At 47.0% G+C, this 23,193-nt stretch overlaps 1 protein-coding gene and 1 long non-coding RNA gene across 2 annotated transcripts; both read right to left on the bottom strand.

The window, feature by feature from the left end:
- Positions 1–1,011: 1,011 nt before the first annotated feature.
- LOC120307607 (C-type lectin domain family 4 member F-like) lies at positions 1,012–11,951 on the bottom strand. Its single transcript, XM_039342511.1, has 6 exons — positions 11,924–11,951; positions 6,467–6,574; positions 4,989–5,075; positions 4,492–4,652; positions 3,530–3,630; positions 1,012–2,196 (listed from the first exon to the last, which is right to left on the bottom strand). The coding sequence occupies exons 2-6, from the start codon at positions 6,528–6,530 to the stop codon at positions 2,013–2,015; spliced, it is 597 nt and encodes a 198-aa protein (XP_039198445.1). The 5' UTR covers positions 6,531–6,574; positions 11,924–11,951; the 3' UTR covers positions 1,012–2,012.
- A 782-nt stretch (positions 11,952–12,733) lies between these two features.
- On the bottom strand, positions 12,734–14,945 carry LOC120307597. The gene is made up of 2 exons (XR_005556586.1): positions 14,746–14,945; positions 12,734–12,990 (listed from the first exon to the last, which is right to left on the bottom strand). It is a non-coding gene; the product is annotated as an uncharacterized LOC120307597 (long non-coding RNA).
- Between the last annotated feature and the right edge of the window lie 8,248 nt (positions 14,946–23,193).

Here is a 23,193-nt window from a genome sequence, read left to right on the forward strand (position 1 = left end):
CGACGGAGCCGACCCACGACAACCTCTGCTGGGTCAAGGAGAGGTAACTGGGGAAAGACGGTCCTACCCATAATCTGGCCCCAAGCCATGAAGGGGCTTGAAAGGGACAGGCTGGAACTGAACCCCGAAGCAAACCCGGCAATTCTCCACCATCTGAAGACTCCAGCTGTAGATCCATTCCGCCTGGCCAAGGGTCCGTTTGCTTAAGCCACCAGGGATCGAGACAGGCAGCTGGGTGTCATCGGCACACTGACGATATCTCAGCCTTTGATGAGAGATGATCCCATCCGGCTTCACGTGGAGGTTCAACCGAAGAGGAGAAAGTACCAGACCCCACCCAGCAGGGGGCGAGGGCGGGACTTCCTGTGCCCAACTGAGAATTCAAAGTGCTGGGTGTCACCTGCAGAGCTCTCTATGGTACGGGGCCCAAACACCCACAGCCTTGTCTCCCTCTGGTGGTCTCTGCCCGCTCGGCTGGACCCCGTAGGAGGGGCATTTAAAGAAGGTCTCTGTGGGACCCAGGAAACACGCCTTTTCAGCCAGGGCACCTGCCCTCTGGACCAGCTTGCCACCAAGATCAGGATAGGCTCCACCTTGCCAGCCTTCAGGGAAATGCCGAGATCTGGCAGTTGCCCCACGGATTGGGGTCAGGGAGTTGGGAAAGGCCAGGAGACCTGACGTTATTTTGTGCGGTTTTTGAAATTCTCAGACACCATTTTTAAAAATTCTTTGTGATACATTTTAATATTTTCTTTATACAGTGATTCTTAGTTTTGAACTTTATTTGCCACCCAGAATTGCTTTGATGAGAAAGGTGGCCAGAAAGGAAGAAAGGGAGGGAGGGAGGGAGGGAAAGGAAGAGAGGGAAAGGAAGGAAGGAGAGAGGGAGAGAGGGGAAGGAGGGAGGGCATGAACTCATGCTGAGTTACAGTGAGGAAGGGAGGGAGGAGGAAGGAAGGAAGGAAGGAAGGAAGGAAGGAAGGAAGGAAGGAAGGAAGGAAGGAAGGAAGGAAGGAAGGAAGGAAGGAAACCATTCCTCTTGCAGTCTTCTCTAGAGGTGCACAGTCTTTGTTCTGCATTATGGGGTCTCTGGGTGGGCTGAGAGCTGGGAAAACTGAGGTCATTTTCTTAGAGCTGAGTTTGACGTCTGGAGGACTTATGGACACGTCCAGGAAGTTTTCTTGGGAAAGAGACGGATGTGGTTGGACCCTTCCTTCCCCCAGCCTGCTTTTCCAACTTCTCGTTCCAGGACCTGCGGCTGGGTATTTCCTGGCACTGTCTTCTATTTTATTTTTATTGCGGTTGTTGTTAAATTTCTGCAACACAAAATCTTTGGACTCTCCTAGCAGCTTCTAGTAAGAAGTCTATGTTAACACCTTGGCAGGCTCTACCTTTCGAAGTGTGCCACTGGTGCACCTCAAATTGCCAGGATGCCCTGGGCTTTCTGCTTCCTTGGAGCTCCCAGCAAGAAGGGGAGCGCAGCTATCGTCTCCCCCCAACCAAAGATCCGTGCACCCCTTCAATCTGGGGTGGTCATCCTTTTTTCCCCCAAATGCAGGGCTTTGGAAGAGGCACACATGGGGCAGTGAGGGAGGAAAGGTCCAGCCAGCCAGCCAGTCCGATCAGTGGAATCCACCCTGGCGACCAATGGGGTGACAGATGAGTCAGATCACCGCTCGTTCCTTCAGGAAAATCTTCTCGGTAGAGATAACAGCTGACTGCTGAGCCAGGAGAGTCCCCGTCCACTCCCTCTGTGGCTTTTTCGGGGCCTGAATTAGCCTCAAGGCCAGAATTATGACGTCCCTCTGAACGCCGTCTGGCTGGCTCTGCTCTGAAAAAAGGCCACACCTGGACACGGAAAGGCCACATAAAACCAGCCTCTCTCCTGTCTCTCAGCTGGAGGAACTACGCTCGGACGAAAGAGTCCATCCACAGCCTCTTCCTGATCGGGCATAAGTGGTGGGGTTTGACTCCCCAGTGAAGATTTTCTGAGTCCATCTCATCGGCTCCGGTCAATGTGTTTGGTGAATTTGGGGCTCTTCCGCACCCAGAGTTCCTTTGCAGACCCATCTATTCAGCTGATTGCAGTCAACCTCATTCCAGTTCAGCCCTTTAGACAATGGGACAATAATTGTGCAGCCTTGCTCTCCGTCTCCAGGGCGCTCCGAGTGGCCGGGATGGCCCTGAGACCAGAACCTTGGAGAGAGAGAGGAGGGAAAAGGCCCATTTTACACCCAAGGAAGACTGAGGAGGACATGGAGAGACAGCCATCCCTGGTGGCCATGCCACTGTAAATGACGGGCAGGCAGTGCCCATCACTCAGAAACATCTCCCCTTTCTCCTGCTGCTGAAACCCCAGTCTTTCCCAATACGTTTCTCTCTCTTTTCCCCCTTTCCCAACTCAGGGAATTCAGTTCTGGGATGTCCACATGGACGCATGCCCAAAAGAGCAAAGCTCTATCTCGTGGACATGATTTCTTTGACATACACCCCTTTGCAGGTGTCCCCAGAAACGGCCATTGGACAGAATGGATCTTGTATGTCCCAGCATAGCCTCTCTGGGAAAGAGACAGCGTCACTCTGCAATCCCATTTCTGGAGACACAGTGGCCTCACGCTGACTCCCTCTCAGGTTTTCATCATCCTTGATTTTTTTTTTTAATGCAAAATGGGTAGGTTTCCCAAGTCCTTGAAATTCTCCACAACTTCCTGTGTGGACAAGACGGTTTTGTTAGAGGAGGGGCAGGGCAAAACGTTCTAGAATGTTCTGCAGGACTTTCACATGGAATTATGAAAAGGGAAGAAGAACAATCCTTGGAGGATCCAATATGAGTCAGTCACTGGGACCAAAGGTTTATTCTTCCAAGCTTTGGGATCATGCTGAAGCCCATCCTCAGGGAACTTCTCTCTCTCCAGAATATGTGCACTGGGCCGCTCGACACGTTGCATTGATATAGTTCCTGGTTGTGTGTAGCTTGTAATTGTTAATCGGGGTATTGATGGCTGGCTATTAAGTCGTTAATTGATGTCTCCTTGTGCCACTGCACCCTCAGCACCTAAGTACCTGATAATCTGATGGTAAATCAGCACTCCTATTGACTGATAAGGGGCCCAGTTCGCAGGTTTCAATCATTTCCCTGACTTTTTGTCTCTGCTCAGCCAACAATAGTAATAGTTGTGAAATTGAATGCATGTCCTTGTTTATTGCAATGTGACTGACTCATATTGGATGCTGCAACATTATCCTGGGACACGCATATTTACTTTCATATATTTACACATCCTTGTTCGTGTGTCAAAACCTTACCTGAGCAGCATAGAGCAAGGCCAGCAAGCGTGGACGTTGCTGTGGCCAGGGAAACCTATGCACGAAGCCTATGTGAGGCTCAGAAAGAGGGGTTTCTAGCTTGCCCCATCACAGGGCAGGAAAGATCCCTGCTGCGTTGGTGTTACGAGCAAAGAATGAGGGTCCTGCGGCTCCTGATGGCAGGTGACCACAGCCCCTCTGGGCCCAACCTTGGCAGACTCACTGGGCTATTAATCTGGAGCCGTCGGTCCATTCCCACTTTCCTCGACCCCCGTCGGTCAGGCCAATCCAGGCAGGCTGGGTGAGCTGCGAGGTCACATGGTTCTGCAAGGCAAAAGGAAGAGATGGAGAAGCAGTCTTGGTCTAGGCACAAAATGCATGTGGGGAACCCACCAGTCCAAGGAAGCCCTCAGCTGTGGGAGCAATGCAGTGTCCAGGTCCTCCCTTTTAAGAGGACGGTTCTGGGGGACCTTTAAAAAGGTCTGAAAAATTTGGGGAGGGGTCCTCATGTTTCTCTCTGAAGACGTTTCGGAGCTGAAGAAGCTTCTTTGGTGAGAAATGAAACGTCTTGAAAGAAAAACAAGAAAGTCCAGTTGTCTCGTGAAAGAGCGCCTTGGGGAACTTGCTTTCCTCCTTCAGGGAATCTCCCCAAAAGTGCCCCCTTCCTTCGCGCTTCTCTACCCCACTTTCCCAAGGAGGGTTCCCCTCGACTATGCCCCACGGAAGCGACAAGAATTGCAGGGGAACCTGGAAGATGCCTGGTGATCTTTGGCCCTCCCTGACTGGAGAGGCCCCCCCGGAAGCAGCCTTTGGGGCACCCCCAAGTCTGCTGTTGGGGGGAGAACAACAATGGAGAAGGTGCTTTGTCTGGACTTCCTTGGAGATTTTTTCCCCCCAGAGGAAAAACCAAGAAAGTCCAGTTGCCTTTTTTTGGGGGGGAAAGCACCTTTGGGGCAACCAGGACCTGGAGGATGGGGAATCTCCACAGAAAACAGTAAAGGACAGGATTTTTTGCCCTGACCGATCTTCTCACTAAAACCTCTCTGAAAATCGGGAATGACTTTGCCACCTGTAACAGGGAAGCACCCACAGCAACCTTCGTGCCGTGCAATATCTGAGCGGAAGGAGAGCAGAAGAGCGAAGGACCCCGAAGGGAACGGAAGCAGCAGAAGAGAAACGTAACACCTGCTCTTCAGAGCTTAGGATGGAGGTCAGATGGGCCTCTCTGGACAGGCAGAAGTTCTCCGCATCGTACCAGGACTTTTTCCCCCTGGATACGTAGTAAAGGCCACTCCCAAAAGGCTGCCACTCCATCGCAGACTTTCGACTCTTCCTGAAGAGGGAATCTGCATAAAATGGGGGGGGAGAGAGAAAAAATACAAGGCAATGAGTAACTGGGGGGGAGGAACAAAAGCCCACCACCCGGGTATATCAGATGGTTTCACCGCTAGCCTCTCTGAAAGGGTCCTTGTGAGGACAAAGGGGACGATAAGGAGCAAGCGGTTCCGATTCTAAGGCACCGGAGCAAGGAAAGGAGGGCAAACGGTCACATAGAATATGTAGAGTCTCCGTTTAGGAGTTGCGCTGGGTGCCTGGCTGGGAACCGCTTCTCTGGGCAAGGCGCACCACGAGGGGCCACTCAGGATGTAAAGCACTATGAAGTGGGAAATATTGCTACTCACTGTACTTCCTTTTCTGCTCGTTGAAGTTCTTCCCGCAGTCTTTTATGTGGTCTGGCAGCTTCACTGCTTCCTCTGCGACCTTCTGGGCTAAAGGACCATAAGAGAAGTTTGTTCCTTGTCCACACAGCCTTCCGTGGCTCTTTCCATCCCGCCTTTCCGGCCCCAAAGTGCAATCTCCAAAGTAGGGAAGGCTTTTTACGAGAATAATATCGGTAACCTCCTGCCCAATTGTCACAAACCACCCCTGTAGAGCTAAGAGATTGTTTTTGTTTTGAACCGACTGCAGGACTTGGGTTTGGCGAGTCTAAAGAAAAGAAGAAAAAGGGGAGACATGATAGCAGTGTTCCAGTATTTGGGGGGCTGCTACAAAGAGGAGGGGGTCCACCTATTCTCCAAAGCACCAGAGGGCAGGAGAAGAAGCAACGGATGGAAACTCATCGAAGAGAGAAGCAACCTGGAATCAAGGAAAAACTCCCTAACAGGGAGGACAATCAGCCAGTGGAACAGCTTGCCACCAGAAATTGTGGACACTTCATCAGTTTTTTAAGAAGAGACTATATAGTCACTTGTCTGAAATGTTATAGGTTCTCCTGCTCGAGCAGGGGGCTGGACTAGAAGACCTCCAAGGTCCCTTCCAGCTCTATTCTATTCTAAAAACAGGTCATTTTTGACAAAACCAACAGGGCAGCAGTGAAACGTTTTTCTTGGAGGACAACGGTGCACAACATGGAGACCCTGACAAAAATGTCCCAGCACATTTACAGAGAAAACCTAAACTTCCCTGGGCTGTCAGACTTCAGGAAAGCAGGGTGAGGGGAGCTTCTACAGCCCCTCCGCCTCTTACAGAGCCCAGGAATTGGGCCCTCCGGATCTGCAGCCCCCAGGTTTGCATCCCAGGCCTTCCCCTCCCTCCTTTGGCCTGAATGGACACATGGCAATGCTCAGAAGTGGATGCCCATTGCCTAGAGGGTATCCCACTCCCCACTCAGACTGGGAATTTGGAGAAAGGAAAGGAAAGGAAAGAAAGAAAGAAAGAAAGAAGGAAGGAAGGAAGGAAGGAAGGAAGGAAGGAAGGAAGGAAGAAAGAAAGAAAGAAAGAAAGAAAGAAAGAAAGAAAGAAAGAAAGAAAGAAAGAAAGAAAGATGCCAGGCAGAGAATATGAAAGAGAGAGAGAGAGAGAGATGATAGATGGATGAATAGATAGATAGTAGAGGTAGCTAGATGATAAAGAGAAAGAAAGAAAGAGAGGAGAAAGAAAGAAAGAAAGAAAGAAAGAAAGAAAGAAAGAAAGAAAGAAAGAAAGAAAGAAAGAAAGATGACAGGCAGAGAACATGGAAGAGAGAGAAAGAAAGAGTGAATGAGTGAGAAAGAGAGAGAGAGAGAACAGTGGAAATGTCATTCCTTGGGTCTCCAAGAGCCTCCTCTGATGTTTTCAAGGGGGGAGTTGATGCTCAACCAATCGGAAATAAACCACTTACGGTTTTCGTGCTTGAGCTTTGGACTCCTCAGGCCCACCGCCATGGTGGTCCCCAGCCTCTTCATCGACTCCTCGAGCGGATGGGGGGGTTTGCTGACCAATGCCGCATCTGTGGGGTGGGCAAAGCAGGGACAGGAGGGTTCCAGCTACCCCAGTTCAACCTCTTAGCTAGTAACCCTATGTTTAAACACCGACATGACAGCCCCATCTGTGGCACACCTGAAATCCTCTCCCCCCCCCCCCCCGAGAAAGAGCCGGGGGAGTTTTAGAGGGAAGGTTGTGCAGAGACCCAAGTTTTGGACTTTGGTGAGAGCTTTGGGTGGAAAAAGGAAGGGTTTAGGAGAGAAATGGGGGAGCAGCTGATGGCCGCGCCAAGGCAGGCGTTATTCTACCTCTGGGACACCCGTCATCCAGGAGAAAACAAATCTCTCTGAAAAGGGGGGTATGAGCAAAAATGCACTTCTGGGGGGGGGGGTCCCATAGCTCTGTGGAGAGCCGTACAGGCCCCCAAATGTGTCCAAGGAAGTTGAAATGTCGAATGGGATACAAAGGGAAGGTTATTCAGGGCAAGCCTGGAGAATCACCAAGTACATCAACACTGTTCGGTCAGTGCAATGACAAGAACACACCCGCTGTTTTCTTTCTTTCGGGGGACATTCCGGCTCTGTCCATTTCTCTTCCACCAAAGAAAGATTTGGCTCATGCCCAACAGCGTCTTGCCTTCAGCGGCTTCTTGCATACCTTTTTCCTGAGATCTGGGACTCTCTCTGGGCCTTTCCTGGGAGGCCAGCAGAGTCCGTGGGAAGACGCGGACAGATCTGGCTACAAGGGGACCTGAAATCAAGCCGACTACAAGATCGGAGCTTAAATCGGATCCTTTTTGCACGTCCGGTGGGTGAAGAGTGAACTCCGGGCCATTTTTCCCCCTTTTCCTCTCTGTCTTGGGGGTGGGTGGGATTTAGGCCAAGGTGGTCTCACCCAGCGACCAAACCTGGAAGGAGGCTGGTGTCTCATGGTCAGTCACAGGTCAACGCTCATCTTCCACATCTCTGAAGACTTGGGCTGATGGGGCTGAGAGAAGCCACCCCCTATTGAACAAAGCCCTTCGTTCACCCTCCCCCAATTTTCTGGCCACACGTCCCATGAATTGTTCACGAGACGGGGGCGGGTGAGGCCCCCTTCCCCCTTCCACCAGCTTGTGGCCAACGAAAGGCGGAAGGACAGGTCAGCGGATCAAGCAGGACTTACACAGGTAGCTGACCACCGTCAGGACCACAAGGCAGACAGTGGCCAAGGAGGCGAGCAGAATCCACAGGACGGTGGAAGAAATATTGCCGAAGGGATTCATCTGGGTTTTCTTCTCGCCTCCAGGAGCAATGATCGAAACTTGGCTTTTGGCCGGCCGGGGTCCCATGGCTTCAGGGCAGGAAGCAGAGAGGAGAGGAAGGCGGTGAAGAGACCCGGCGGCCATCATCGCCCGGAGCTAAAGCAGCCGCCAGTCCGAGGAACATTTCGCCCGGAATCACCCGTGTGTGAGTTGGCCGGCCATATACATTTGTTTAATAAATAAATGAAGGAATGGATGGATAGTCAGGCTCCTCCTGCATTTGGTCCTCTGCAGGCAGGAGGACTTGGGGGGGTGATGGGGGTGAATTTTGGTGCGGCAACACCTCCAAGAAAACACACACACAACCTTTGCAAGAAGGAGATCTTCAGGGTCTGGATAACGCTTTGGGAATGTTTAAGAAACGCCTTCAGACTTTTCTGAAAAGGGGGATCCCTCAACACCCAGGGGTCAACATCAGAGATGAATCTGGGTTGACTCAGAATGGCAAGGCGGTGGGGAGAGGGGCCACGGAGATCATGTAGTCCAACCCCCTGCCCAGCCCAGGAGTCCACTCCTCCATATCCCTGACAGAGGGCTGTCCATAACAAACCTTTTGTTTGGGATCCCCTTTAGGAGACTCTGGATCCCACTCAAGGTGTTCCCTTGCTCATCTTCTGAGCCTGTTTTCAACTCCTACAAGGTTCCTCCTCCTGTTTTCTCCTTGCCCTTTGATGCCACTTTTAGCGCCGCTCTCCTTTTCCTCATCCTCCACGGCTCAAACCGCCTGCTAGTTGGCTGCTGGGGCCCCTCGCCAGATCCACAGCCACCAGCACACCTGCAGCCGGAAGGGGAAGGGGCATTGTGACATCACGGGGGCCTTGCCCTGAGAAACGGCCCCTGGACCTCTTCTGAGAAGAGGCCACCGCTTTGCTCGTGGCTCCGCTGGCACGGGTGAAGGCGTCCCATCAAAAGAGAACTGGTCAGGCACAAGTAACCAGATCCACACGTGGCAGGATCCAATTGACCGCTTCATTGTGTTCCACCTATAGTACAGGAATCTCTCCAGAGTATCTGCCTTCCCTTGGGAACAAACAGACAAGTTTCCATGGAACCTCGGGATGATCAGTCTGAAGTCTCTTGTGACTGCGTGAGGACTCTAAGCTAGCTCCTCACTTAACCCCCCCTTTCTTTGCCTGGCTGGGCGTTTCTCAACAGAAAGTCAACAGAGCCCCTCTTTGGTGTGGTGGTCTCCTTTGCCCCAAGAAGCTGTCTGTGCTGGTGGGCAACTAAATTAGCTCTGGCAGGGAGGGGGGCCTTTCTCAGGCCAACGGCCAGGGTCACCGTCCCAAATCTGGTGCTGTGTGGATGCGTGCATTTTACAGCATTCTCCAACATGCATGTTGAGGCTAGTGGGCTGAGCCCCCCTCCCCCAGGAGGCCTGTGCGCAAAACAGGGACAGATTCCATCAACAGACGCTTGATGTTCAACCAGCCTACAAACCCCTCAGAATTCAAATCTGCCACACAGCCAACCAGCAACGGCCCCAGCCCCCAACCAGCACCTCACCTCCCAATGACGCTCACCTGGCGTGACCTCCCCATCACAAGACCCACCCCCTGAAGATGTTTCCTAGCCTGATAACAAAACGTTCAGGAACCACCCACAAGCTCGGAGGATGAACCTCCATCCTCGTACAGCAGGGGTGTCAAACTCGTCACATCACGTGATGTGTCGTGACATGACTTTTTTTCCATTGCCGGAGCTGGGGTGGGTGTGGTTTCGGCATGATGCATCCGGTCCCTGGGCCGGCAGTTTGACACCCCTGCCGTACGGAGTCCAATCCGCAAAGCGCATTCTTGCCTTATCAGATTCACCAAATAAGCCATTTGTGCTGGACAGGCGCCACTAATGGTTTATACAAACACTGGTTAGGTCGCTGCTGATGCTCTTAAGAAGCAGACCCAATGGGGGAGCTTCACAGTGGAGGTAGTTAACTAATTAAAATTCAACGCCACCTTCCCCCCCCTTCCCTTTGCGTCCGGCTCCTTTCTTTCCCATCTTGTCTCCTGATTTTGTTTGTTAATGTTTTTATTTGCTGTGTTTTTATAATGGGTGATTTTAAGTTTTTTTTCATTGGATGTGACACAGGGGGCAAAAATTTTGGAAGGAAGGAAGGAAGGAAGGAAGGAAGGAAGGAAGGAAGGAAGGAAGGAAGGAAGGAAGGAAGGAAGGAAGGAAGGAAGGAAGGAGGGTGGGAAGGAAGGAGGGAAGGAAGGAAGGAAGCAGGGAAGGGAAGGGAAGGAAAGGTTAAATACCAGAACTTAAACCTCAGGTGAGTGGGAGAGAAAGGCAATGTCAAATGAGCTTTGAGGATGCTCCAGAAATGGGAATACAGCCAACATGTCCCTTCCCAACTCCGCACCACCCAGGAAGAATTAAAACAGTTAGAAAATGCTCTTTTTTCTATAGTTATAAAATCCATTGCTTCCTTTAAGTAGTGAAATTGACTTCTCACCAATGATAAATGATTGGTCACCTGCCTTAACCATCATGACCAATATAACTGGCCAGGAAGAACAAGGGGGGAATATCCCTCACCCCTTCCTAAACCCATTCACCTTCTCTAGTTCCACAAAAGTAAAGAATGGAGCCAGTTGTGGCAGTGGTTTAGACAGGGGTCCCCAACCCTTGGACCATGGCTTGATACTGGGCTGTGGCGGGTTCGGAACCAGGCCGCAGAAGCGGCAGGCGAGCACGCACATTCCACGTGTGCGAGCGATGGGCAGCAGGAGTGAAGCAGAGTTTCATGCACACGGGAGTGCACGCCGCTTGCACACATAGAGCTGCATGCACAAACGCACACACCTGCCACTTGCACAAACCATGTCCTCTCCTCCCCCTGCTGATCCGCAAAGCTGGAAAAGTTGGAGACCACTTTGTTTAGGCTCCGAACAAGAACTGGGGAAATGTGAGGTCCCGTCCACTCTCGCACAGAAACCAGCTGGGTGAATTTGGGCCGGTCCCCCCTCCCTTTCTCTCTCAACCCAGCCCACCTCATAGGGATGGGACGTTGGGATGAAAAGGGGGAGGAAACAGATTGCCACTTTCAGCTAGGGGCAAAGTTCAAGTCAAGATGCATTTGGCTCAAGACAACCGAAGGTGCTTCCAGGTTCTCCTCCACTAGCTTGCATGGAAAAGCTCCACAGCCACCAAACAGGATCCCACGCAGGCTTTCAAGAGGGCCTCCATTCCATGCTGGGCTTGACTCTTCCAGAGGCCCTCCAGGTGTGTCCCACCGGATGTCCCTTATTGTCCTCAGCTCTCCAGTGAACCAAGAGGTTGGCTGACTCAATGAAAGGAAGGAGACTTCTCAGGAGCTTGACTGTCTACTGTATCTTCTCCCTGGAGCACTGAGAACTTAATTGGCATTAATTGATGAGCAGGTTTAGCGCCTTGGGTACCCTGGAACCTAAAAGGAAGGGAAGCCAGCAGATGGCATGTTCTCCACCCCGTGCCAGCCAGGTTGCACGTTCTCTCTAGCCAGTTGTTCACCTTCCACCTAGGCCAGGGGTAGGCAACCTTGGCTCGTTTATGACTCGTAGACTTCAACTCCCAGAATTCCTGAGCCAGCACGGCTCAGTTTGGAAACCTCTCCCTTTTCCCTCAGCGTGGCTGGCTCAGGAATTCTGGGAGTTGAAGTCCACGAGTCATAAAAGAGCCAAGGTTGCCTACCCCTGACCTAGGCCATCTCCCATTCTCTCTGCCATTCTCTCCTACCTGCCTTTTCATCACCTAACATCAGGTTCCAACAGAACCAGCAGTCCAGAGCCTAAACACCAACAGCATAGACCATGGTGGGATACCTTTGGCTCCCCTCCCCCTTTTTTGCTGAGAAGATAACATCAAAGGATTGTGTAGAGCAGGGGTGTCAAACTGCCGGCCCACGGGCCAGACACATCACGCAGAAGCCGCGCCCACCCCATTGCCAGCAATGGCAAAATAGTCCCGATACATTGCGCGACGTCACGTGTCTGGTGTAGAGAGAGATCCCCAACCTTTTGGGCACCAAGGACCAGTTCTGTGGAGAGAGGTTTTTCCACAGACCAAAGAGGGCATGGTTTTGTGTGCTACCTGCATCCCACGGAAGGGGCTTTGCTTGTTTGTGTGGCCCAGTTGCTGGTATGCCACGGCCCGGTACTGGTCCATGGACTGGGGGTTGGGCACCCCTGGTGTAGACCCTGGCATGCTTTGCAGAATGGAAAGTGTTCCAGTTTATGTACTGGGATGTCTCAAACACGATCTCTTGAAGGAGAAGACCTTCCTTCTGCAGATGATTGGAGATGAGAAGGTCCAAGTGATGCTCAAAACATGACACCCAGATGCCTAGATGCCTACCACAATGCACACAAGGTGCATCCTTTCGTCTAATGACTGGGACAGGAAAGCTTGGGCTCACATCAAGATGATGCTCAGCATTAAATGAATACATTGGGTTAGGTCAGTGGTTCTCAACCTGTGGGTCGGGACCCCATTTGGGGTCGAACGACCATTTCATGGGGGTCACCAAACAAGGCTGTCCGCCATTTTTTCCCCTTTGGCCACGCCCCTGGCACCCAGTGATGTATAAGTGGTTGGGGGTCACCACAACATGGGGAACTATATTATGGGGTCGCAGCATTAGAAAGGTTGAGAATCACTGGGTTAGGTCCACCTATGACCCATAAGTTAGTCAATCGCATTTCAGTCTGTCTGGAGGAACCCTGCACACAGCCCGTTTGTGCTATGAATCAGGACCAGTTCAGGTTGCTTTGGGCAGCGTGTCTTGAAAACATGGGTGATGCTTCGGAGGTGGTTGAACGAGGTCCGGCCTTGGTTGCAGAGCTTATATATGACGTCAGCCTTGTGGCTATTCTTTTCTTCCAGGAGGCAAGGACAAGAAGAGAGCTTTCATTATTTTACTGTTTCAGATGGAGAAAAACAAAAACTGTGTTCACATCTAGGGTGGCTTCAAGTATTAGGGTTGGCTTAAATATTCTAAATCTTCCATCACTATGATCTCCTTACAAACCCATTGCTTAAGTGTGTGGCAATTGTCATCCTTCCAGTTAAATACGCCAGAGGAAGGGCTTATGTAAGCGCAGTCTCGCTCCATTTCTCCATTCTTCTTCAGGATGGTAGGACTCCCAACATCCCAGAACCTGGGAGAAAGAAAGGAGAATGTAAGACCTAGCTTCACCCAAATGAGAAGTCTAATGCAGAGGGTAGAACAGGAGTCCTCAATACCCCGGAGCCACGACCCGTTTAGAATCGGGCCACAGAAGTGATGGGCAAACGTGCATGCGCAGCTCCATTTACGTGAGCGGCAGGCACTCGCATGCCCGTGGAAAGCCCGCCACTTGCACAAATGGAGATGTCAACGCTGCTAACATTGGATGTTCTTGGTTTGACAACATTTGGAGATGCAGCCATTTTCCTTCGTATGTGTTACTCTTAGAATTAGAGTTAGAATTAGATGATCCTGGGGGGGGGAGGGAAAGGAATGTGTATTGTTAGTTAGACATAACAATATTATAACAGTGTGAGAACCAAGGTTTTTTGAAATAAGAGATGATAAGAAATGGAGGGTTGGCGAATAGGAGGGAAAGCCTGCATTTCAAGCTAATTGGGGAATGTGATTTATGACTGTTAATTGGAGGAGGGGATTGTGCTTTGTTATTATGTGCTCAGGGGAGGGGAATTCAGACTTTGCCTTCGATTATTGTTAGTGCCGATGCTATGCTACTCAATAAATATTCTTTTACATAAACAATGCCTCGAAGTTCTTTGAAGAGTTTCATTTGTCGGAACCTTGACATTACGCCAAAATCTGAATTCCCCTCCCGTGAGGACATAGTATCAAGCACAATTCATCCCAAAATTTCCATGGGTAAGTAAGACAGTTGTTAAGTAAATTTTACCCCATTTTTTTTCTTTCCCAGTTGTTAAGTGAATCACTCCAGTTGTTAACTTAGTCATGGGGTTGTTAAGTGAATCTGGCTTCCCCATTGCTTGTCAGAACATCATCAAAGAGGATCATGTGACCATGGGACGTTGCAACCATCATAAATACAAATCAGTTGCCAAGCGTCTGTATTTTGATCACGTGACCGCGGGGATGCTGCAACGGTCATAAGTGTGAAAAATGGTCATGAGTCCCATTTTTCGGACCTGTTGTAACTTCAAACGGTCACTAAATGAACTGTTGTTAAGTCAAGGACTACCTGTACTGCGATTTTAATCTTTTCCGTATGGTAGGAAACTGCAGCTCTGACTTACACGGCAAGCAGCCTTACTTGAAGAGTGCCGCCAAAAGAGCCCACAAAACTGTGTTTCCTCTCCATCTAGTCTGCCTCAAATTGTTGGAGAGAGGCTGTGTTGCCAGTCAGGAGGAGGAGTCAAGTGCAGGACCTGTCTGGAATCCCTACATAGACACAAAGGGCAAGGTCCAACCCTCCTTGAATACCATTGAACCTTATCTAGTCTTAAGCGGTCTGAGAAGATGCCTGAGAAGTACGCAAGAGAAGAATTACTACTACTACAGTCGTGTTGAGAACACCGAAGCACTTCCAGGTGGACATCACTGTTGCTCAAGGGACGCCCAGTTGGGGGCTCCTTTCATGTCCCCATTAAATCGCCACTAAGGTGGTACCCATCTATCTACTCGCGGCCGCCCACTTTTGAACGGCTGGGTTGGCAGGAGCAGAAGCTCATCCCGGATCGCGGCAGCAACAGAGTTTCAAACGCGAGCCTGCCACTCGCCAGCCCAGCGTCCTAACTTCATAAGCCACCGCACTCTTCCAATAAAGTAGCTCGTTTGAACCCTTCCCGTGTGGCCCTGATTGTTCACGCCTGACACAGGTTTAGTGATCCGCTGCAGGAAGCCCCAGGGGTGGAGTGTGTGGTTGCAGACTCACTGTATTGTTAATCTGGACCCATCGGACCACTGCCAGATGCCCTCATCATTTTCATCACTTAGACCAATCCAGGCAGACTCATTGAACTGCAAAGAGACGAACTTCTGCCAAAAAAGGAGAGAAGGAGCAGCTTCACAGGGTGGGAATGCCACGTTTGACAAAATGCCCAAAATTAACAATAAGCTGCTCATATTCCTCTGCCAAAAAAAGCCGTGAGGAGGAATCGATATTTGTACATCCAGCAGGAACAAACTGGACTTTTTGAAATCATCTCTATAGAATGCGCTCTCTCTCTCTCTCTCTCTCTCTCTCTCTCTCTCTCTCTCTCTCTCTCTCTCTCTCTGTCTCTCTCTCTCTCTCTCTCTCCCTCCCTCCCTCCCTCCCTCTCTCCCTCCCTCCCTCCCTCTCTCTCTCTCTCTCTCTTTCTTTCTCTGTGAAAGAGATTGAGGTCAAGAATGAGAGAACATAGTGCTCCTTCATTGGTAACATAGTCCTCATTTAGTGTTCACAACTGACGCCAGCAATTCAATCACTTATCAAAGTGGTTGTTAAGTAGGAAACCACGTGACCATGATTGTGCCTTTTGGCTTGAAACTGAAAAGAGTAACGATCCGTTTCACATCTTTGGCTTACGTTCACCTCCTAATCGCTCTCTGGCCTTTTGAAATGCTCGCTACAGTTCTGGATCATTAACAAGAAGGGAATTAATGTTTGTAGATACATTCATTGCAGAGAAAGGGATTAGAAGAGAGTAAGCAGGCCCACAATGGGAATACTGGATACACTGAAAGCAATGTGCTCGTGCTGACCATGGCAAACATGGCTGGCTGCTTACTGGGTGTCTGCTTACTCTTTTCTAATTTCTTCATCTTCAATCTCTCCACTCAGGGGATGGGGGGAGGGGAATGGAAGGGAAAATGTGTGAGACACAGAACATAAAAGCAAACTAATTGGAATGGTGATCATGTGACTGAGGAATCGTGCACTTGTTGTGAATGGTTGTAAATTGGTTATAAAGTTATTTCTTCAGCACTGACATCTCTTCAACCAATTGCTGGAGATTGGTAAGCAAGGACATATTGAATAGTGATGTAGAGAGGAAGGGAACGGGCATTAATAGAAAGCAATTGTCCCTTTTTCCGATCTTTCAGTAGGCACATCCTATGTACTAAACTTTGACAATTTCAATTCAAGAATAGAGCTGGAAGGGACCTTGGAGATCTTCTAATCCAACCCCCTGCTCAAGCAGGTGACCCTAGACCAGGGGTAGGGAACCTTGGCTCTTTTATGACTTGTGGACTTCAACTCCCAGAATTCTGAGTCAGCATGGCTGGTTCAGGAATTCTGGGTATTGAAGTCCACAAGTCATAAAAGAGCTAAGGTTGTCTACCCCTGCCCTAGACTATTTCAGACAGATGGCTATCCAATCTCTTCTTAAAAACCTCCAGTCATGGAGCATCCGCAACATCTAGAGACAAGACGTTCCACTGGTTAATTGTTCTCACTATTAGGAGGTTTAATTACAGGTTGCTTTTCTTTTTGATTAGTTTCCATCGTTTCTTGTCCCACGTTCTGCTGTTTTGGAAAATAAGTGGACCCCCTCCTCTTCTTTGTGGCAGCCCCTCAAATACTGGAACACTGCCATCCTGTCACCCCTATTTCTTCTTTTCTCGAGACTAGACACACCCAAATCCTGCAACTGTTCTTTGTATATTTTAGTCTCTAGGCCTTCAGATCACCTTAGTTCTTCTTCTCTGTACTTTTTCCAAAGTCTCAACATCTTTTTTGCAATGTGGGGACCAAACCTGGATGCGGCATTCCAGGTGTGGCCTTACTAAGGCTTTACAAAGCGGCACTAACACTTCACGTGATTTTGATTCTATGCTCCCGTTTATACAATTAACCAGTGGATCAACCTGTCTCCAGAAGCGGTGAATGCTCCAACACTGGAAGTTTTAAAGAAGAGACTGGACCGCCATTTGTCTGAAATAGTATAGGGTTTCCTGCCTGAGCAGGGAGTTGGACTAGATGACCTCCAAGGTCCCTTCCAACTTTACTATTATTATTATTATTATTATTATTATTATGGTGGATCATCGCACAGTCAGCCAGATGTTCAGACTGGATTTGGCATTTTGTCTACCTATCGAGTCCTTACCCAGGACCTGGGATAGGCAGATGTGGATGTTTGATGGTATTACAGGTATCGTCGCAGGATGGAATCAGTTCCTAATAAGGCCGCCTTTTGCAATTGACTAATAGCGAATTTGTCAATGCCAATGGTGTTCAAGTGGTGCTCCAGTTGTTTTGGGATTGCACCCAGGAGCCTATTACTATTGGTACTACCCTTGCTTGCTTTTGCCACAGTCTTTCTATTTCTATTTGTAGGTCTTTGTATTTTGTTATCTTCTCCAGTTCTTTCTCGTAAGAACGAGACCAAATAGCGTGTGGTTCTCGTAATTGGAGTAGTCAGTATCTCATCTGGTTGAGAAAGGTGTGATGGGACTAATTCTGCCTGTCTCCAGGCACCTGCCACGTCCACTATCCAGAGACTTTTTTGTCTTCTTCTCGACAATTGTTAAGTCGGGGGGTGTTATGTTGCAGGTGCTTGTTCTGTTTGAAATTCTGAAGTCCCAGAGCAAGTTTAATGTTTAATCATTTTCTATGACTTTCTCTATTTTATGAATCACAGCCGAGTTTTTGCTTACAGGCAATGATATTTTATTGCAGATCTTCCAATGCAACCATTGTTTCTAACTTTGTCATGCCGCTGCTTGTAATCAGTTTGTGCAATCTTCTTTCAACAGCTTACCAAGTGGTCCACTGTTTCTTCAGCTTCTTTGCATAGGCGGCACTTACTGTCTGTTGCTGTCTTCTCAATTTTGACTTTGTATGCATTTGTCTTTAAGGCTTGGTCTTGTGCAGCCAGAATTAGTCCCTCGGTCTCTTTCTTCAATTTTCCTGCTCTTAGCCATTGCCATGTTTTATTATTATCTGCTTTCCCAGCTATTTTTTTCATGTATTGGCCATGTAGTGCTTTGTCTTCCCATTCCTCTATTCTGTTCTTTATTTGGTCTTTCTTGAAGGCCAGTTTGGTCTCTCCAGTAGTTAGTAAGCCTTCCTGATATACTAATTTCAGTGCATCTTCATCATTGTTCTTCAGATATTCGTCCAAAGCCATTTTTTTCTTCTTCAACCATCTGATGTACTTGTAGCATTCCACGCCCACCTATTTGCCTTGGTAGATAAAGTCTATCAATGTCACTGCGTGGATGAAGGGCATGATTCATTGTCATTATTTTTTCTGGTCTTCCTATCCATTGCTTTTAGTTCTGCTTGAGTCCAGTCCACTATTCCAGCTGTGTACCTAATGACTGGAATTGCCCAGGTGTTGATTGCCTTTATGGTATTTCCTCCATTGAGTTTGGATTTTAAGATCTTCTTCACTCTCTTGAGGTATTCACCTCTAATCTTTTTCTTGACTTCAGTGTGCTTGATGTTGTCAGCTTGAAGGATACCCAAGTATTTGTAGTATTCTTCCTCATCCAGACTCTTAATGTTATTTTTGTGGGGCATCTTGATTCCTTCAGTTTTCACTATTTTTCCTTGTTTGATAGAAAGTGTGGCACATTTGTCCAAGCCAAACTCCATTACAATATCTTGGCTATATATACGGACAGTGTTGAGCAGCGATTCTATTTCAGATGATGTTTTTCCATACGGCTTCAGATCATCCATGTAGAGGAGGTGGGATAGTCTAGCAGATGTTTTTGATGTTTCATAGCCATGTCCTGAGTTATTCAGTATTGTTGACAGAGGAAACAGTGCAATAACAAATAGTAATGGTGATAATGAATCTCCTTGAAATATCCCTCTCTTGATATTAACCTCTCCCAGCTTCTCACCATTGATCTGCAACTGTGTCTTCCATTGTGCCATCGATCTTTGCACCAATTTTCTGATGTTTCTACTGACTCCTGTTATTTCTAGGCACTTGATTATCCAGTCATGTGGCAGAGAGTCAAATGTCTTTTTGTAGTCAATCCATGCCACATTCAGTTTGGACTTCCTTTTCTTGCAGTTTTCCAAGATCATTTTGTCTATTAGGAGTTGATCTTTTGTTCCTCTGCTATTGGGGCGGTTTCCTTTCTGCTCAGGTGGAAAGAGATTGTTTTCAACTAGATGCTGTTGTACGGCATCAGCTACCACACCAGTTAGTAATTTGAATGTTGTTGGTAAGCAGGTAATTGGCCTGTAGTTACCTGGTGTTGCCCCTTTTGCTGGATTTTTCATTATTAGGTAGGTTTTCCCAGTTGTTAGCCACTTTTCAATTTCTCCTCCGTGTAGTGTATTGTTGAACTGCTTGGCAATGAGTGGTGTATAACAGTTAGATGTTTCAACCAAAACCCATGCAGTTCCCTCTTCACCTGGTGCTGACCAATTTTTGATTTTCTTTGCTCTTTTTTCTACATTTTTGTTGTTATTACTAGTTTTCTTTCATTTCAACTTCTGTTTTTTTGTATCCACCTCTTTTACCAACCAGCATCCTTGTTGTAATTTCTTGGGTTATCCCATATCTGCTTCCAGAACTGCACTGTTTCTTCCTTGTCCAGGTACTGACTGATTCCTTGCAGTTTCTCCCATTGATGGATTGGTATAAACGTTTCTGATTGGATTGAAATTGGAGGTTCTGCCTATAGTGTTGCAATTGACTTCATATCTACTGATTTGGGTCCTGGCTATAGCTGTTATTTGTTGCTTTATTATGTTCCAGTGCTTCCTTGATCTTCCTTGTTTCTAAGTGGTATTTCTTGATTAGGGATTCTTTGGTCTTCTTGTTCTTCAGTTTCTTTTCTTTCATCTGTTTCTAGCTTGCTCTTGCATGGTGATCTTAACTTGCTGATCTTATTTTCTAGTCTAACCTTCCAATTTTGTGGTGCACTGTTTGTTTGTTTTTCTTTTTTGTTGATTTTACATCCCAGGTATTCTGTTATAACTGCAGCTGTGCTGTACATTAGTTGGTTTGTTTCTTGCAGTGAATTGTGCTTATACTTGCTATTGCAGTATTTGCATCTTTTAATGCTTGTGCTAGCTGTTTCTTTGGAACAAGCTTCAATGCAGGCAGCCTTATTCTGTTGTTTTTGTGCTGTTCTAGATGCTCAGTTATTCTTTGTTTCAATTCTTTTATTTCTTTAGTTAGAAGGTTTTGTTCTTCCTGAGGAATAGGAGCCTGGTTTCCAAATGAGAACAGTTGTATATCTCTACTGGATTCTTTCACTGCCAACTCCCCCTGGTTTGCCTCTACATTCTGAATTACTTCTTGTAAGGCTTTGATTTCTTTGCCCTGGGTAAACCTTTGCAGTTCGTCCAATTCGGTTTCTGTAAATACTTTATTTGTGTATAATCGGCGTTGATCTGCTAGTCTCTGTTCTGTTATTTCTGATTCTGGATGTGTGTTCTTTCCAGAACTGGTGCTTTCGTTTTAGATATCCTCAGTCTTGGTTTGAACTTGATCTGTAGTAACAGATCATTATTTCTTTGATTATTATTATTACTTATTCTTAATTATTATATTATTATTATTATTATTATGGATCATCAGCACTACAGTCAGCCAGATGTTCAGACTGGATTTGGCATTTTGTCTACCTATCGAGTCCTTACCCAGGACCTGGGATAGGCAGATGTGGATGTTTGATGGTATTACAGATATCGTCGCAGGATGGAAGCAGTTCCTAATAAGGCTGCCTTTTGCAATTGACTAATATCGAATTTGTCAATTCCAATGGTGTTCAAGTGGTGCTCCAGTTGTTTTGGGATTGCACCCAAGGAGCCTATTACTATTGGTACTACCCTGCTTGCTTTTGCCACAGTCTTTCTATTTCTATTTGTAGGTTTTTCTATTTTGTTATCTTCTCCAGTTCTTTCTCGTCTGTTCTGCTATCTCCAGGCACTGCCACGTCCACTATCCAGACTTTTATGTCTTTCTTATCGACAATTGTTAAGTCTGGGGTGTTATGTTGCAGGTGCTTGTCTGTTTGAATTCTGAAGTCCCAGAGCAGTTTAAATTTATCATTTTCTATGACTTTCTCTATTTTATGATCCCACCAGTTTTTGCTTACAGGCAAATGATATTTTTTGCAGATCTTCCAATGCACCTTTGTTGCTACTTTGTCATGCCGCTGCTTGTAATCAGTTTGTGCAATCTCCTTGCAACAGCTTACCAAGTGGTCCACTGTTTCTTCAGCTTCTTTGCATAGGCGGCACTTACTGTCTGTTTCTGTCTTCTCAATTTTGACTTTGTATGCATTTGTCCTTAAGGCTTGGTCTTCTGCAGCCAGAATTAGTCCCTCGGTCTCTTTCTTCAATTTTCCTGCTCTTAGCCATTGCCAGGTTTTATTATGATCTGCTTTCCCAGCTATTTTTTCCATGTATTGGCCATGTAGTGCTTTGTCTTCCCATGCCTCTATTCTGTTCTTCATTTGGTCTTTCTTGTAGGCCACTTTGGTCTCTCCAGTAGTTAGTAAGCCTTCCTGATATACTAATTTCAGGGCATCTTCATCATTGTTCTTCAGATATTCTTCCAAAGCCATTTTTTTCTTCTTCAACCATCTGATGTACTTGTAGCATTCCACGCCCACCTATTTGCCTTGGTAGATAAGTCTATCAATGTCACTGCGTGGATGAAGGGCATGATTCATTGTCATTATTTTTCTGGTCTGCCTATCCATTGCTTTTAGTTCTGCTTGAGTCCAGTCCACTATTCCAGCTGTGTACCTAATGACTGGGATTGCCCAGGGGTTGATTGCCTTTATGGTATTTCCTCCATTGAGTTTGGATTTTAAGATCTTCTTCACTCTCTTGATGTATTCACCTCTAATCTTTTTCTTGACTTCAGTGTGATTGATGTTGTCAGCTTGAAGGATACCCAAGTATTTGTAGTACTCTTCCTCATCCAGACTCTTAATGTTATTTTCATGGGGCATCTTGATTCCTTCAGTTTTCACTACTTTTCCTTGTTTGATAGTTAAGTGTGGCACATTTGTCCAAGCCAAACTCTATAACAATATCTTGGCTATATATACGGACAGTGTTGAGCAGCGATTCTATTTCAGATGATGTTTTTCCATACAGCTTCAGATCATCCATGTAAAGGAGGTTGGATAGTCTAGCAGATGTTTTTGATGTTTGATAACCATGTCCTGAGTTATTCAGTATTGTTGGCAGAGGAAACAGTGCAATAACAAATAGTAATGGTGATAATGAATCTCCTTGAAATATCCCTCTCTTGATATTAACCTCTCCCATCTTCTCACCATTGATCTGCAACTGTGTCTTCCATTGTGCCATCGATCTTTGCACAAATTTTCTGATGTTTCTACTGACTCCTGTTATTTCTAGGCACTTTATTATCCAATCATGTGGCAGAGAGTCAAATGACTTTTTGTAGTCAATCCATGCAACATTCAGGTTGGTCTTCCTTCTCTTGCAGTTTTCCAAGATCATTTTGTCTATTAGGAGTTGATCTTTTGTTCCTCTGCTATTGGGGCGGTTTCCTTTCTGCTCAGGGGGAAAGAGATTGTTTTCAACTAGATGCTGTTGTACTGCATCAGCTACCACACCAGTTAGTAATTTGAATGGTGTTGGTAAGCAGGTAATTGGCCTGTAGTTACCTGGTGTTGCCCCTTTTGCTGGATTTTTCATTATTAGGTAGGTTTTCCCAGTTGTTAGCCACTTTTCAATTTCTCCTCCTTGTAGTATATGTTGAACTGTTTGGCAATGAGTGGGTGTATAACAGTTAGATGTTTCAACCAAAACCCATGCAGTTCATCTTCACCTGGTGCTGACCAATTTTTGATTTTCTTTGCTCTTTTTCTACCATTTTTGTTGTTATTACTAGTTCTTTCATTTCAACTTCTGTTTTATTTGCATCCACATCTTTTAACCAAGCCGCATCCTTGTTGTATTTCTTTGGGTTATCCCATATCTGCTTCCAGAACTGCACTGTTTCTTCCTTGTCAGGTACTGACTGATTCCTTGCAGTTTCTCCATTGATGGATTGGTAGAAACGTTTCTGATTGGATTGAAATTGGAGGTTCTGCCTATAGTTTGCAATTCGAGCTTCATATATACTGATTTTCCTGGCTATAGCTGTTATTTGTTGCTTTATTATTTCCAGTGCTTCCTTGATCTTCCTTGTTTCTAAGTGGTATTTCTTGATTAGGTATTCTTTGGTCTTCTTGTTCTTCAGCTTCTTTTCTTTCATCTGTTCTAGCTTGCTTGCATGTGATCTTAACTTGCTGATCTTATTTTCTAGTCTAACCTTCCATTTGTGTGGTGCACTGTTTGTTTTTCTTTTTTGTTGATTTTACATCCCAGGTATTCTGTTATAACTGCAGCTGTGCTGTACATTAGTGGTTTGTTTTTGCATGAATTGGTGCTTATACT

This window comes from Crotalus tigris, unplaced genomic scaffold (genome assembly GCF_016545835.1).
Source record: "Crotalus tigris isolate CLP2741 ecotype Arizona unplaced genomic scaffold, ASM1654583v1 scf7180000017793.814357, whole genome shotgun sequence".
Taxonomy (NCBI): domain Eukaryota; kingdom Metazoa; phylum Chordata; class Lepidosauria; order Squamata; family Viperidae; genus Crotalus; species Crotalus tigris.